Source organism: Mchenga conophoros, linkage group LG17 (genome assembly GCF_057382185.1).
Source record: "Mchenga conophoros isolate Kocher_MC1m ecotype Shallow Benthic linkage group LG17, M_conophoros_male_GT1.1, whole genome shotgun sequence".
Lineage (NCBI taxonomy): Eukaryota > Metazoa > Chordata > Actinopteri > Cichliformes > Cichlidae > Mchenga > Mchenga conophoros.
This window is the reverse complement of record NC_140542.1, coordinates 27,105,741-27,123,029: the sequence shown is the minus strand read 5'-3', so window position 1 is coordinate 27,123,029 and position 17,289 is coordinate 27,105,741. Positions and strand designations below refer to the sequence as shown.

General features: G+C 40.8%; 2 protein-coding genes across 3 annotated transcripts; both read right to left on the bottom strand.

The window, feature by feature from the left end:
- Positions 1–885: 885 nt before the first annotated feature.
- Positions 886–3,827, bottom strand: LOC146555605 (tetraspanin-7-like). The gene has a single exon (XM_085252061.1). It carries the CDS (start codon positions 3,540–3,542, stop codon positions 2,451–2,453), a length of 1,092 nt encoding a protein of 363 aa, XP_085108187.1. The 5' UTR covers positions 3,543–3,827; the 3' UTR covers positions 886–2,450.
- Positions 3,828–5,680: 1,853 nt separating this feature from the next.
- Positions 5,681–16,910, bottom strand: LOC146555604 (uncharacterized). Of its 2 annotated transcripts, XM_085251217.1 has the most exons (9): positions 16,751–16,910; positions 16,071–16,273; positions 15,881–15,982; positions 15,707–15,802; positions 15,521–15,631; positions 15,330–15,447; positions 12,621–13,392; positions 11,741–11,799; positions 5,681–11,659 (listed from the first exon to the last, which is right to left on the bottom strand). In XM_085251217.1, exons 1-9 carry the CDS (start codon positions 16,782–16,784, stop codon positions 10,158–10,160), a joined length of 2,997 nt encoding a protein of 998 aa, XP_085107343.1. In that variant the 5' UTR covers positions 16,785–16,910; the 3' UTR covers positions 5,681–10,157. The 2 variants fall into 2 exon arrangements, with proteins under 2 accessions (XP_085107343.1, XP_085107344.1); XM_085251218.1 differs by lacking the exons at positions 16,071–16,273; positions 16,751–16,910 and having other exon boundaries at positions 15,707–15,797; positions 15,881–15,947.
- Between the last annotated feature and the right edge of the window lie 379 nt (positions 16,911–17,289).

Sequence of the window (17,289 nt, the reverse complement as noted above, 5' to 3'; positions counted from 1 at the left end):
TGTTTTATTATTTAGCTCAGTGACTACGGATTATTTTTCCACTTTTCATGTTGTGTTTATGTGCATAACTTGCACACATTGCAGACATTTATTTTTGTACCTGATGAGCCTTTGATTTCATGCAATGGCGTTAAAAAATCGTGTATGCTGGGTTCAGACCTTTGATTCAATTCAAATGGACTAGAAATAGAGCATAAAAAGTTTGGCATTTGTCTGAATTCAGGTGTCTAAATCTCTCTCAGAGCTCCTCTTTGGTTTGATTAAACTGGAGGTGGAGGCATGGCCTAACCTCGGGCAAAATAGGATACAACAAGCACAGCCTAATCAGACAGAAACCTTATTAGAGCACAATGTAGGCTAATCAATAGCATAATTAGGTCATGAAAATGGTTGTCATTGTTCAGAGGTCATAGCCTAAAGTCTCTCTACATCTAACAGCCATAGATGTTGGTTTTAAGGTAAATGTGGGGGTAAAGTATGAAAGACTTGATCACAATTTCTATTTCCATAATTTATTATTTTGTGCTCCATTGACCAATCAATGCTGGCTCACCCTCAGCTGTGCATATGCTGCATATGCTGCACTCTGTTATCTCCCTTCAAGGGCAGATCTAATCACCATCGTCTCAGGTGCACAGCAGAAATGAGATGTCACTCAGTTAGCAATAATTCAGATTTACGTGGCCAGAGGTCCCAGCCATGATCTACTTCTCAATGCAATGAGAATTTCCTGCTCTGGCACACCTCCAGCATGACCTTCCCAACGAAATAAAGACATAGAGCTGCTTCTATAGCTCTTTAAAATGCATGCAAAAGGTTCCCACATTAAAGATGAAGGCTATAAATCAACATTAAAGAGAAAGAAAAACACATTAGAACCCCAAAGAGCTTCACAACATGTTTATTATGCATCAATTCTTCATTACCAGAATTTATACATTTAACATAATCGAGGGTAGAAGACTGTGGCAATCAACATTATATCACATATTTAGGCAAGTGTTTTCTTTGTTTATTGTTTACATAAATAGTTTACAGTGTAGGTCATGCTTGCTTGCAGAGCTGGTAATCATATACCAGTTATGCATTATTAAATAGGGAATGTTTATCATATATTACATTAATAAGAACAATAAAAAGGAAGAAATTTGGAGATGCACCATAATGAGAAGGCTGAAAGGGTTTCATATAATTTCAGTGCATAGTAATACTAAAACATGTACAATAAAACACATTCACATTCATCTTATTGAAATACTTTCTTTATAAGGTTGCATATGTCTCACAAGTATAATGCTAAGCTAAAAATCTAAGAAGAAGAGCAAGACAAATGTTTATATAACCCAACTTTTTGCTGTTGCTTGTTGTTTCATGCCAGTAGTGCGTGTTTCTAGTCATACCTTTCAATGATGTGCTTTGGAACAACACAGTGACATCTGGAAGAAACTGATCGAAAGCAGTCATAATTGAATAAACTCTCTAACCAAAGCTCTCGACACAGTGGAAATTAGTACGCACTACTGGGTGTAAAAACAACACAAAATACCAGACAGTAATATTAATCTCTTTTTAAAGCACCAAAACCAGCACAGAGTGATCTCTGAGATGGGAAAACTAAATGAAGTAGATACAAACATCTGTGAGCACAGCCAGACTAAACGATCAAAGTGGAAAACAGCTGGTGAACATTCCTGTGCATTTAGGACTGAGGTGTGCCAGAGGTGAAAAGGTCCAAGGATCAAGTATGTAACACAGAGAGGTATATTATTTCATGCCATCATTTAAATATTTCTTAATTAATTCATACAGCAAAAAGGAGAAAATGTCTCACTGTACTGCCACCGGGTGAGATCTGAAGTCTGTTACGCAAACCCAGTTGTTCCTACGCTGTTGCATGTAGCACAAAAAACATTACATGAGAAGACAACCTCCATTATTCATGCTGAGGCCAGTGAGTGTAATACAGCTGCAAAGGCAAAAGTGACGCACAAAAGTAGTAACTTGACTGAAACCGCTGAAGGATAATATAAGAACATCATTAAAGTTGCAATATGCATTTTTTCCTGTAATACTTCATTTTAAAGTAAATATTAACTACACAATGATCAGTTTGGTAATCTATAGAGTGCTCAGCCCCAAGGTATTAAATTTTTCAGGAAAATGCCCGATTTTGCAATGCAAAGAGGAAAAAGAGCATATTGACTTCCCTGGCATCTATCTGTAGCTTCCCTCATCTAGCTGTAAAGAAGGACAGTGAAGGAATTTAAGCAATGTGCTGGATTTCTGAACACAAGTTTGGACCTTTGACTGTTTTGTCAAAGAATCACGTGTCATATGTTTGAGTAACTTTTAGTGTTATATAAGTCCTACAAATTCCTGGGGGTTTTCAAACTTCCCAACTCTATTAAACCCAAATGGCCAATCCACCAGCTAGCCTTATTAATTAAGTATTAATGTGCTACTACACGTCCATGCTGTCTCGGTGCCAGTTTATTGGCTAACAGACAAGCCAGGGCAATGCCTCCAATCTGTGTGAAGGCTAACCCCAGCACAGTAGCAGCAATATGGAAGACATTGTCATTGACCAAGCTGAAGACTTTGCGGAAGCAGCCATGCGGATGGATCCCCGCGGCAGCCACACCGTCACCGTCATCTGCCAGAAGAGGCCGATTCTTGCAACCCTTTCGCCTCACGCAGCAGCTGTCGGGCAAGGACACCGAGGTGCTGTTCTCAATGGGCAGGAAGTTCATATGCTGGATAGCCCAGTCAGACACAAGCCAGTCGCGCCAACCGTCAGCTCCACAACACTTCAGAGCCCTCTGAAGGCTGTCTAGAGCATCAGCACGGCCTTCATCCTCTGTGTAGCCCGCCACTGCTCGCTGTAAACCGCTGCGAAATCCACCGGCAATTTCTTCACGGTAGAAGAGGCCCGAGAGTCCTGCTGCCAAACCGGCTACAAGTGCAGCAAGCTGAAAGAAGCCGTAAGCCCTTAGCACGCAAGGCAGGTTTGCAGCCACCCCCAGGCAACCCAGGAAGCCCCATGCTGTGATGGCCGCACCTGTGGACAGAAGGATGAGCGGGGCATTGGGGTAGCGGTTGGCGGAGAGCATCATGTAGTCTGCCAGGGAAATTTGAGCCCACACGCCCAGTGTGAAGATAGCCAGTCCAGCTGCCCAGAAGAGGCAGCTGAAGGCTAGGAGACCCAGACGCAAGAGGTGCATGACTCCCACGGAATGGCAGCAGGGTGGGCCAGCACCCACAGGTGGAGGAGCAGGGGGCGCCAGGGAGGCTTCTGAGCACACGGACAAGGAGAGACGCTGCTGTTGCTGCTGCTGCAGGCTGAGCTGCTCCTCTTGACCTTGGTATGGAGGCAGCAGGTAGCAAGGGATGGCAGAGGGTCGACGAGGAAGAGGAGGCGGAGTCAGCAAGTCAAGACTCCGTGAAGACAGTCGTCGCACAGCTAGCTGCTCATGCTCCCAGTCCAAAGCTTGTCTGCTGGGACTCGGCCGAGCCGACAGCGAGTCGTAAGGCAGTGCACTCATAATCCTGGCTTTATCTACTCACTTCTCTCTCCGTTACACTCTCCCTCTCGCCTCCTTTTTCTCCTATCAGTGCCTTCACCCTCGTCCTCCTGCAACACACACAGCTGTTCTCCCAAAGCTTTATGACTGTTTATTAATCCGCCACCAGCAAAACCATTGCCAACTGGACTGTAAATCACACTGATGGGTGCGCGTTGAGTCGTTATCTGCATCCGCAGCTGCCTTGTTTCCACCTTATTTATCTGTTTATTCTGAAGGTTTTTTCCACCTGCTTGGTCACCAGTCCTCCAAAGTCCTCCGCTGACAGTCACATCCCGACATCTGCCTGCTCGCCGCTGCCCTGATCAAGAGAAGAGGTGATTGCAGGGGGAAATGACCGAGAATCAACCAATGCACACCCTCTCTCGGTGTGGAGGAGCCATCCCTTTGACTTTTACAGTTTTCCATTTGTAGAATAAATGATTCCAGGATAAGTGCAGTAAAAGGTTATTTTTAAAAGCTTAAAAGACCCTTAGATACTACATATTGTTTTTAAAAATACAAACAAGTCTATTCTGCTTCATCAGGACTGCACTGGTATTATTATTGTAGCACAAAAACACTGATACTTATGTATTTTAATGATGTTCAGTAGAAAAAACAAACGAAAATATAAAGTGAGTAAAAGGCAAGTTAAAAATAGAAACCCACTACCTCACCCACTATTATTCTGCTTCAGTTAGTCTCCCATTAATATGACAGAGACATTTTTATTCTGGTGACTCCTGCTTGGCATGCCCTCTCCACCAATCACCTACCTGCCTAGTCAGAGCTAATGAAAACATCTCGGTTAATTAACCACATTCAACTTCCTCTTTTTATAAGGATAACCATAATACTGACATGATGACAGAGAGGGAATACCCAGAAAAAGTGGCAGGAGAAGACTGATCTCATTTTGTGGCAGTTTGGGATCTAAGCCAGTTTTGCTTTTTCTTCTTTTGTTTTTTTTTTATTTTTACACATCATTTCAAACTTCCCTGTTGAGGGTGCTTTTACATAATACAGGCTTATTTTTTTAAATCAAAATTTCTGGAAGAGCCTTGGCCTTTTTAGTAATGAGCCTCTGAATTGTCCTAGAAATCTTTGCAGAGATAATGTTTCCCAAATGCTGATTTTTTTTTTTTTTTTTTTTTTAAATTCTTTAAATCTTAGAGAAATTGTTTTGGTGTTTGAAATACTTTTACCAAAGTATAAAAAATTACAAAAGCTGTGGACTACATCCAAAAAGAAAAAAAAAAGATTTGAATATCGTTGAATGTCGTTCTACTTTTATGAAATTTTAGTGGGACTGGGATAAAGTGAGACTGACTGGTGACTTCAAACATTTTGTAATTTATAGGATGTTAAAAATGGCCAAAAATCTACACACCACTTACTTCTTATAAAATATTAATCTTTTCATGTTTTCGACCATCACGCCAAGTGGCCATCTGCACGCAGAGAGAAACATAACACAGCCAATCTCAGATCTCCTGGGATCTGTGGTGAGCGCAGGAATGTGACACATGTTTTGCCACGGCTGCCGAGGCGAGCTGTGTGGTGTTGGAGGAAAGGAGGACCCAAAATGCAGGTGATGACTCATGATTCGAGTGATGTTTATTTACAGGGTGGTGTAGTGGCAAATAGGCAGTGAGGGATGACAGGGAACTAAAGAAATCAGGGGATGAGAGACAGGAGGGCAACACACCTGGAAGAAGTCAGAGCTGACGGGACAGGGGAAACGTAAACTGAACACACTCACACGAGACAGGGACTTTCAGAATAAAACAGGAAACTCAGACACAGAGAACCAGACATGACACTGAACTAACTAAACAGACAGATTCACAAACAGACAGTGTGACACCATAGACCAGGGGTGTGCAATCTCAGTCCACAAGGGCCGGTGTCCCTGCAGGTTTTAGATCTCACCTTGGGTCAACACACCTGAATCACATGATTAGTTCGTTACCAGGCCTCTGGGGAACTTCAGGACATGTTGAGGAGCTAATTTAGCCATTTAAATCAGCTGTGTTGGTTCGAGGACACATCTAAAACCTGCAGGGACACCGGCCCTCGTGGACTGAGATTGCCCACCCCTGCCATAGACAGACAGAACACAGAAGTGGGACCAGGGTAAGCACAGAACAGTAACCTAACAACTGGCAAATCATAACAGAATACATACTCAGGATAAACAAAAGCATAAAGAAACACAAAACACTGAGTCGGCAGACTCAGGACCATGACATGTTTACGCTTTTACAGATACCTTTGTTTGGGAATTATCCACAGACCAAATTAAAGAGGGGCTAGGCCACACTGATTAAAAAACAAAACAAAACAAGTATTAGTGTTCATTTTCAAGTCAAAACTTGAAATTCTATTTTAAGAATAAAGTGGAAATAATGAAATTAGAAAGAAAGTCTTGTCACGGTCTGGGTGCGCAAATCATGTGGAGTAAGGATGAGGACCCAAAATTTGAGTCCCAAATGCAGATAAAGAGGCTGAAACTGAATCTTAACAAAAGGTAAGCTGAGACTAGAGTAACTAACTTCAACTGGGTGAAATTAAACACTAAGGGTGTGGTACATAAAGAACATAGAAAAACCTAAAACCTGGAACATAGAAGGAGCCAGACAGGCAAAAAATGCACTAAAGGACAAAGGAAAACTGACACTATATAACAAATTTCCCACATGTGGGACTAATAAAAGTTATCTTATCTTATATTCACATCAGGGTGATATAGGGAAGTGGAAACACAGGGGAACAAAGCTGGAATTAATAGACATAACGAGATGAGGGAAGCAAAATTGAACACACTGAACACAGGGCAAGAGACTAGCACGATAAAACAGAAAACACACTGAGAAGAAGACACGCTTGACACTGGGGCAGATATAAGAACAAAACAGACGAGAGAAAAGTAGGACCAAACGAGATAAAACATGAAGACATGAGTGTCTAAACATGAAGAGCGGAACACAGGGGAGGTATGGCAACAGAAACCTGAAGATTAGAAAATGTACATTGCTAACATTAGCTAAGCTGGCTAATCAAGTTGTTTCACAAATTCATCTACATGAGGCATTTTGTAGAGCGTATAGCAACCATGGCAGTTGTTTGACTTAGAACATCAGGTTAAATCTCCACATTTGGACTTTTTTCTCAAAAAACTTTCAACCGTATTCTCAAAATGAACACTAAGATTTTTTTTCTTAATTCGGCTCTAATGCTCAGCTGCAGATGTCACTCATTGCTTTTACATATTTCGACTCTTTAGTGTTAGCATTTTAGCTATCACTTTGTTGTGTTTTTGAACCATGAAGTGACCATATTAGGATGAAAGAGTGGAGTGCTATAATATGCGCTAATGCTAGCAATCTTTAACTTTAGCGGTACAAAGCACAGATACACAGACAGCATCTGCTAAGTAGTGCTAGAATTTCACTCACCACTAGTGAAGCTTTTTGGATGGTCTGGACCACAAAGTAAGCATCATATATGCCATTACTAAAGGACGACAACACCACATACAAGTAAGAAAGTTCCAGGTCAGTCACTTAGAGTGTTATATAAACAATTTCTAAATTTACTTTATTTAGAATCACTTGATCAAAGTTAATTATGATCATTTTTTGACCTTATAATGTGAATCTGCTTAATCAATGGTCATGGCAATTTGCATATTAATGATAAAGGAACTGACCTCACAGACCATTGTTCATTGAGTAGACTAGGTTCAGTTGTTGTGCAAATGTCCTGTTTCTAAGATTGGGGAAACCTGCAGTCAGCTGAGACTGAAGAAGATTCTCCCACTGAAAACGCTACATCCAGATGTATAGAACGAACCTTTTGGGATTTACTTACCTGGATGATTGAGCATGCATCAAGACGCGGCTCTGCTTACCAATTCTTCTGTTTTTTTTGGTGGGAAAAGAGAGAGAGAAAAAAAGAAGAAAAGAATCAAGAACAAAAAACAGTATAATTAAAAATAAATAAATAAATAAATTAGGTACAACAACATCTCAACAGAGATAAATGGTACTAATATAGCAATATATTATAATGTAATAATATACAGTTCTCCTTTTGAACATGCTTTTTCGAACATCAACAGTTTTCAAGATATCATTGTCAAATTTTATGTGACGGTAGATACAACACTGATTTAATTTTGGGAAAATTGGTCAAAGGTCAAGGTCAAAATCAATAAAAACTTTATATTACCCACACAGAACAAACAGCACACAGCTAGAGGGAGAACACAACAAAGAGCGAGGGAAGTCTGAGACAATATATACACCGAGGGTAATGAGGAAACAGGAAGTTATAAAGCTTACACTAATTACAGACTAAAGAGACAGGGAAAGCAAAATGGAACACGGTGCACATAGGCCTATCAAAATATAACAGGAAGACACTAATACTGAGACCAGCACTAACATATGGAAACTTGACACAAAGACAGAAGTTAAAACAGAAAGAGACGAGACTAAAAAAAATAGAAGAGGAATACCAAAAGGGAATTAACCAATCAATCAACTAAGCAATCAGAAAACTAACGGCACAGAAAACAGGATTCATCATAAGCCCAGGAAAATAAATATAACACTATAACCAGAAGACATAATAATACACAATATAGAGACCACAACATCAAAAATACTAAACCAGAAACCCCCAAATATTCAAGAAGCTCAAAAACAGGGACCAAGGAAATTTCATTATCCACTGTTGCATTCATATGACAGCATATATTTTTCTTGGTGCACAGGAGGGCAAATCAGATTTATGGGAGAGATCAGGCTTTTGCCACACTTAATTTGTGGCAACCCACCCATGACACCCACAAGAACAAAGAGGCTACATGTATGGAGGCGGTTCACAGTCTGAGATTGTGTTCTTAAGAGTTCTTCTGGACTGCATCGATGCAGAGAGCATCCTCACAATCTTCACAACAGCCTTGTACCATAGCAGAAAATTTACATGAAGTTATGGAAAATTTTCCAATGTTTTAAAATAGACACCGAACACCATTAGTTCTCAGTTAGTGTATGAGGAACTCTATCAGAAAATGAAGGGGACAGACTGCTTTTTACCACAGACAGCTGGAGCTGTGTGAAGGAAATTAGGTTATGTTTATCATCTTTATAACACCATAACCATCAGATCAATGAGTCATTTGGTTTTTATGTGAACTGCCGACACAAATAAAGAAGACACATCACCTGACATGCAGAATCATTTTTCAAGGTCACCTCAACAGCACCAAATGTCACCAAGCACGTTTTCGCAAGAGTTCCACATTTAAACAAATTAAGGCTTGCTTGCAGGTCCTAAATGGGCCCCTCGTGTATGTCACAAAACGAGATGGTGATCGGACAAAACTGAATCAGAGACACAAAATCAAACAAAAAAAAAGAAAGAAGAAGAGACAAACAGAACATAAAGGACCTCAAAGAGCAATGAAAAGTTGGAGAGGGTGCATTTATGATCAGTGGTGCAAAATGAGATATGAAACAAAAACCGAGACACAGAAAGATAAAGAGATTAAAAAAAACAATCAAATGATACACAAAGATCCAACATAGGATAAAACATGACTGTAATGAGACAAAATGTTGTAGAACATCAGCAAACTGTCTATTTGGTGAGACAAAACTACCAAAACTCTGCGTGGTTTTCAGCTTCTCTGTGGGATGAGTGAGGAAGATACATGTGCCCAGAGGCCCTAAACTTTCATAATCCGTCCATGCATTTTGCATGTTGTGTATGTTCAGGTCTTTTATCGTCTTAAATTATTAAGGCCTAAATGGAAGAAACTTACCGCAACAAAGCGCTAAGACTTACTAATGAGCAGAATTATCACTACAGATGTAAGGCAATGGCGGTGACAGAAAACCTGTTTCTGTACAGGTATTATAAATAGTCCTGAGGGGAGGATGTGCATGTCTGACCACATTTCACAATAATGCATTCAGTAGCCGCCGAGATATCAACCTCTGATTTCCTGTCATTGTTACTCATCACAACACTGAACTATGTAACCCTTTGAGGTTGCTTGGTTTGGCCTTAAAGTTGAATGCAATCCAACATACAACACTTTCTCAGCAAAAAAAGAAACATTACATACATCATAAAAGGATGATTTATTGCATGATGCTCATTTTAATGTTTGATGACAACAGTTCTCCAAGAAGTCTAGAAAATCATGTTTTTCCTTTCTTTACTACCTGCTGGTAGTATCTTTGGTTTCAGGTGGGCAATAGTACAATGGCAACACAAAGAAGGAAAAAGGCAGTACATGCAGTGAAAAAGTCCACTACAGGAGCAGTTTTTGTTCATCTTCCGTTTGAAAGTATTTTGAATATGATTTCCTTGTTGTGAAGTGAAAAGAGTAAAACTGCCAATATAAAAATTTATTTTTTTAAAAGAAAAAATCGATTTTGCTGACAAGCTGAGGGCCTGTTGTTTCGCTCCTGATCTGCATAAAATATATTTTCTCCAATTATATAAATCTAAACATCTAAACAAAATATTCCTTCCCCACCCTACTTATTTAACCTCTGGGAGTTTCTGTTACAAGTTTCATTCCTTGGTCTCTACAGACTGCACTGTGTCTCCTTCGTCTCTATGTGTCTCCATGTGTTTTTTCAGTTTGGCCTTAGATGCGAACGTCATCATGCACCGCTCGCAGCGCGGCTTCACCCGCTTTAAGCCAGAATGGCTGCGTTTGTGTCGTGCCAGCTCAGACGAGCTCTTGAACTTCAGCTCGCATGTGTCGCAGGGATACGGGCGTTCCCCCGTGTGGATTCTCTGATGCAACTGAGCCTCACTGAGGGTGAGGAAGGACTTCTCACAGTGTCCACAGGGGAATGGCCGCTCTCCTGTGTGGATCAGGTTGTGTCTGGTGAGGGCGTAGGGTTTGGTGAAGCCCTTCCCGCAGTAAGTGCAGGGGTAGGGGCGGGCCCCAGTGTGTGAGACGATGTGCTCTTGCTGTGTTTTCTTGCTCTTAAAGCGCTTCCCGCACTGAGGGCAGGAGTACGGCCTGTCGTCCACGTGTGACCTGTGATGTTTTGAGAGCTCGCCCTGTGACAAAAAGCCTTTCCCGCACTGAGAACAGAGGAAGGGTTTCTCCCCGGTGTGCATCCTCTCATGTCTGGCCAGCACAGACACCAAGGTGAACCTCTTTGGGCAGTGGGAGCACTGGAAAGGGCGCTCACCCGTGTGAACACGGAGGTGTTTGATGAGCATGAAGCGCAGCGAGAATCGTTTGCTGCACTGGTTGCACTGGTAGGGTCGCTCCCCAGTATGGGTGGACAGATGTCTCTTAACGTCAGACCTCCGAGTGTACGTCTTCTCACAATGTGGACATTTAAACTGACGCTTCACCTGATGCATCTGCCTGTGCTGAGAGCGTGCGAGTAGGGTGTCGAAGCCTTCGCCGCACTGCTGGCAGATGTAGCGTTTAGCGGTGACGTGGGACTTCCTGTGCTCCAGCAGCTCAGACGGAGTCGGGAAACTCTGACTGCAGATGGAGCACATTTGAGGCAGCTGGCTCTCCTGCGAGTGAGACTTTTTATGGTGGACAGTCAACGCCCTCAGGTTAGCGAAGGAGCTCCTGCATACCTGGCAGGTGAAGGAGATGGCTACGCCGTGATGTTTGCTCTCATGCTTCGCCAGATCCCACGAGTGCTGGAAGGTTCGGTCACACTGCGAGCAGTGAAACGGTCTCTCTCCCGTGTGAGTGAGCTGGTGTCTCCTGACATCCGATGTCCGGGTGAACGTCTTACCGCATGTTTCGCATGTGAGTGATCTCTGACGGCCGTGCAACTGAGAAACACTCTCTCTGCTTTGCTCTGGCTGCTCTGCTTTTCTCTCCTCCGAGTTTCCTCTGGGAAAAAGTTTAATAGATGTAAATATTTCATCTGTGCTGGAGGGGGATGGTGTAAATTTAACTCCTGAGAGAGTCCTGTATGCTTCTTTGCGAACGCTCTGCATGTGGAAGTGTGGAGGACTGTTTTCATCCGAGTTATGGAAAGGACACTGCGAACAGGTGAAGATGATAGACGTCATCTCGTGTGAATCTCCTGCATTAAAATAAAGGAACAGATACATGAGTGGATTTATTTAAGAAGTTCAACATTGTTTTCTTCTTGACATCACATCACCTTTGTCAGATCCTTTGATGGCTATCACAGAAGGGGCAGCTGATCCATCAGCAGTGCTCCTGGAGAAATCAAAACACTGTGTCACAATATTTAAAGGAAAATCTCTCAGACTTCTCACATTTTTGTGATATGAACAAGTAGAAGAAAGTGTAACAGGAAACCATAAATGTTTAATCAGAATGCTAAAGTACATAAAGCACATAAAAATCCTTTCAAAGTCTGTCATCTTGTCCTGGGATACAGCAGTTTATATGCACTCATCATAGGGATTAATATCATGGTAATTTCGAGCTTTTGGGTGCACAAGTACAACAAATTCTTGCTTTTTAAAGTAATTAAATATGTATGCTGTACAATCATTTCACCTTGGAAAAAGAACAAATCAAGGAAATCATTAAAAGCTCAAAATTACCCCGATATTCATGTCCACAATGACTGCATGCAAACTTGATCTGCAGATGAGAAGCTGCTCATATCTGTGTACTAAATATGCTCCAGTGAGCACAAAGACGTTAAAACCAGGGAATCGTCCAGCCTATAACATGTTAATTAGTGAGGTTTTAGCAGTGCTGACGGGCAGATTTATTTATTTTTTAACATTTGCACCGATCCAGAGCAAGCGTTTAAGGATGCTGGGTGTGGCTTCACATTTACCAACCAGACATGACAGTAATGACCTATTTTCTTATATTATTTTAACCGTGACCAGGAATATTTTAACCATACTTAAATGGATGAGCATGAATTAAAAAGTGCATCTTTAGATTATAATAGCTATACCCAAGATCAACATAACCAAATTAATCAGATTTTTTTTGTTATTCTAATAAGGTGTACATTTCTGCTAAAGATATTTGGAATGAAAATAATGTTTTTGTACATTTTTGGTTCTTCAGGATTTTCTCTTGTTGTCCTTTTTATTTTACACGTCTCGTTGCAACTCGGCGAAGTCTTTAGTTGCAGACGTGTGGATCTGCGCATGTTTCCTGACGTGTCAGACTCCTGTGCTTCCGACATTTCGGTCTGGATTTCTGCCATTTCTTGAGCAGAAAATGAATTATCTTTCAGGTCTGCGCATATATTTCTCTCTATGCCTCCAAGCTGGAACTCATCTGTCACTTCTTCTGCAATGACTTCCCGTTTCCCTTTAGTCACTTGGTCACTTATTTCAAGCCCTTCATGGCTTTTTCCTTCATCTGTTCCCTTTCCTGGTTCAAGATCGTCATTTATGGATGACTGGTTGTTCTTTTCTGTGAGTACGTCTTGCCCCCTTAATGCAAAGGTTCTCGTCAACGTCTCCAAAGCTTTCGCTACATCCACAGTCTCACTCGTTTCTTCAGCCCTCACAGCAGGAGCCTCTTCGTCGCCAGCGCTATCAGCACTTACAGCCACTATCTCCTCTTCATAGAAATCTGTCTGAACTTGAACTGCAGCCGACTCCATCATTTGCTCATCCACCTCAGCTGCTCCGACTTCCACTTCAGTGTAAACGGTGACCACGCTGTACTGGTCGGTTCCCACTAAAGTGACTGGGTTCAATACGTTAGCGTAGTTATGGATGGCGTCCAGTCCAACTGATACGTTTGTCTTTTGTGAGGGAGGGATTGATAATGCAGACATGATGGAGTTACCAGCAGTGGAAGAAGGACCGTCTGCAAAAAAGAGACTCATCAGCTACTGCAGAGAGAGACATATGTGAACAAAATCTCTCAATTCATTTTATTTATATAGTGCCAATCAAAACAGACTCAGGTACTAGGAAGTAAGAGTATAAAGTGTATACTAATAATAGTACACACACACACACACGTATATAATACAAACAAATGTATTTAGGTGCGATGAACACGACATCTATTGTATCTGTTATTAAACATTTAGTTGACGTGTTACAAATATGTGGGAATCAAAGTAGGTTAAAGCCTGGTTACACTATCATTTTGTGGTATCAGTCTAAAACATAAATATATACAATAGAATATGGAATGACTGAGTTCATTTATATGCAAAGTAATATGATGTATTTGATTGTATTTCCAAGCCAATTCAACCTTTTCTCTCAAACCTTCTCTTCAAAACATTGAACCTGAGAGGACACTTAGATATATTCTCAGAAATTGTCATTTAAAGTTTGCTGATAAAAGCATTAGGAAGTCACGAGCACCTCTATATTTTGGTGTCAAAATTATGTTAACATACTGTAATACACAATTCACTCAAACATGGCAAACAAGAAGAGGATTAAATACATTTAGTTTTGTTTATACAACTTGTGTTTTTTAATTTCTTTTGGCATAAAAAAGATTAAAAATATAATTTATTACATTAGGAAATGTCACTAAAATAGCTTTGTCACTTAACAGCCATCAGGTCACCCCTATCCCACTTTGAGCTAAGGTTGAGTTAATATTCACCTCTCTTCGTGGAATTTTCCCCGTTTAGAAAAACCAAATGGAAAATCCCATCAATGAATAACTGCAAGGCCAAAATGTATGAAGGAGACTTCATTTGAAAAATAACAACTTCTAGTTTCTGGAAATTTATTTGTTTAGCATGTGAGTGAAACATCACCTAACCCCAAATGGTTTGCTGGAGATTTGGTGGGTGTTTAGACTTTAGATAATTCAATTCAATTTTATTCATATAGCGCCAATTCAGTCGCCTCAAGGTGCTTTATATCGTGATGGAAAGACCCTCCAATTTTAGAAAGAAACTGACAATCACACAACCACCTATGAGGACAAAAAAAAGTATTTAACAGAATGAAACCTCACGCAGAAATAGGCTGAGGGAGGTGCTGTCAGTGCTGTCACAGTTGAGTTAAGGAAAGCAAACCAGTAGTCTAAGCCTATTGCATCACAATGAGTCCACTAGGGTCTATTTGACATAATCTGGTCATCAGATGGTGATTGTGAGGGTTACATGGAGATGTGATCCTCACATATTGAAATGCACCAACTATACATGCATACCAGGTGGACTTTAAGTGGGCTTTTAACAAGTAAAACAGGAATGAGTGCTCGGCTGTTGGTGCTTTAGCTGTTCCTCTCCATAACAGAGTAAAATCAAGGCCTAAGGGAGGATTCAGAGTCACCTGATCCAGCTCTAACTATAAGTTTTATCAAAAAGTAAAGTTTTAGGCCTAATCTTAAAGGTAGAGAGGGTGTCTGTCTTCAGAATCCAAACTGGGAGCTGGTTCCACAGAAGAGGGGCCTGATAGCCGAAGACTCTACCTCCTGTTCTACCTCTAAAAACTCTAAGAACCATAAGTAAGCCCGCAGAGAGAGGGCAAAGACCTCATTAGGTAATATGACACTAATAGGTCTTTAAACAGGGCCTGTTAAGATAAGCATTATATCTCAGAAAGTTCTGATAAAGTGCATTACTATACACTACAAACCTGTTGCTATGAATTTATCCACTGATCTTGAAATATTAAGAAGTGAGAACTAATTATGCAACTTTAAATCTGACTTTTTAACCCAGCTGTGATGATGCAACATCTTGCTTCATAGTTTTGTTGATTGTGAAAACTGCTGCAGCTCTACTTAAAGTAAAGCGCTATACAAATACAGGCCATTTTACTTACATGCCATTTTCAGTAGTCCTGAACTTTTGTAGTGCTGGTAGATAAAGCTCAGATCTTCAGTTGACAACTGAATGCATTCCCCCAAAACAGAAGGAGCTGAGTCCAGCCAGGCTACAGTCTGTAATCACAGCACAATGTTAATATAACCCGCTGAAAATCACCTGAAACAATTATGTTATCTGACTGAATACCTGCTTTAGGTCTGGTACTGGAAGCAACTTTTCCAGCTTGGAGAGCAGATTCCATAATAACATATTTAGTGCTGAGTCATACTGTGGACCGTATTCCACTGGAAACACTTCCTGTAAGATAATAAGATGTTATTTTTATTCTGAGCATTTTCAAGCAAAGATATGAAATACTAAAATATGTCCTACCTGAAAAAAATATGCCCTCTCAATTGGATCTTTCAGCAGACTTTGAACCAGAGCGACAAAAGTAGACTCTGTTGTTTTCACCTCTGCATCCCTATACTGCAACAAATTGAAGTGATATCTTGAAAAAAGTACTGGGCACACTTTATTTTATCCGCTTCTCTTTAACGTACTTACATCTGTGTTTTCAGAGGTTACTGGGAGTCTGTCCAAATGGCTCTGGATTGCTTGAGAATCAACAGAACCGCGTGTCGAGCCTTTGCAAAGCTCCAGTATCAACTGAAATATCAATAAACTGAGTTTTTACAGAATCAACGCAGCAAAATAAACATACATGGATGGCATGTCAGCCAGACTACCTCCTCACCCTCGCTCTGAGTCCGAGGATGAGCTGGGCTCTCTGCCTGTGGCTGATCAGACCAGGAATCGCCTCTGTCACTGTGAACACGAACTCCTGCAGCTTCTGGTAGTTCATCACATCTTTCTGCTTCACCAGCTGCCACATGGAGGCAGACAGAAGCTGCAGAGGTGGCACCAGGAGTTGGAGGGATGAGAGAGACAGGCTTGGATCTAAAACATAAAGGTGTAATGTAACAAATGGTCTTTAGAGGGCAGCAATCAGCTTTAAACTCCAGAACTCACATTATAACAATACATATGTTATTCATTTAATTCAGTGCTGTTCATATATTACTATGGTAATAATTTTCTCAGGTAAAGCAGTGCACACATATGTATTTTTTTTTGCCCTGCATTTAAACAGCCATAAGCTTGGGAACCCGAATAATTGCTGGGCCGCCCTTAATAAAAGGAGTTTTAAATTGCGATTCTTCAAATATATCATCACCTATGGTTTAGACAATAAATTAAGCATAATACTTGACAGAATAATAAAAAAAACTGAAAATAATTGATTTATTTTTCATGCTAAAGCTTAAATCGTGCGTATCACGATTCCTTTAAATAGACGGCCCCCGCTAACTGTGTAACCGGCATAGACGTAGCTTACTTTATATCGCAGCTGGTTCAGATTGCCACTGTACCCACCGTTTGTTTTCTCTGCAGAGTCGAGAACCTCCATGGGTGCACTGTGCCTCTTGTGGCGCCGAAAATTAGGTGTTAAGTTGTTTTGTTTTAGTTAGCAGCTAACATGCGCTGTTCGGACGCAAGCACCGTTTCCTCAACGCTTATACTCCGATTCCGCTTTTCAAAATAAAAATATCAAAGCTGACAGGCGACTTATCTCGCTGACATTAATTTCTTACAGTTTTGTTTTTAGTTGGAAGACAAGATAGGACAGACTTTCCTAATCCTACAAATCCTAAAAAAATTTGTAATTCAAATGTTACATAAATTAAAAAGTAAGTAAACAAGTAAACATTGCATCTGCATGCCTTTCCCCAGCATGAAGCTATACTGCTGCTTACTGATCTTCACCTCTCTTCTTAACCTAGCTTGTAGAATTCCTTCTCATAGCGTCACGGTTTGGCACATCAGCCTTATCCCTCTGTAGTTACTACAGCTCTGTACATCACCCTTGTTCTTGGCAGTCAGTACCACGATATTCATGTCCATGTAAAAAAACA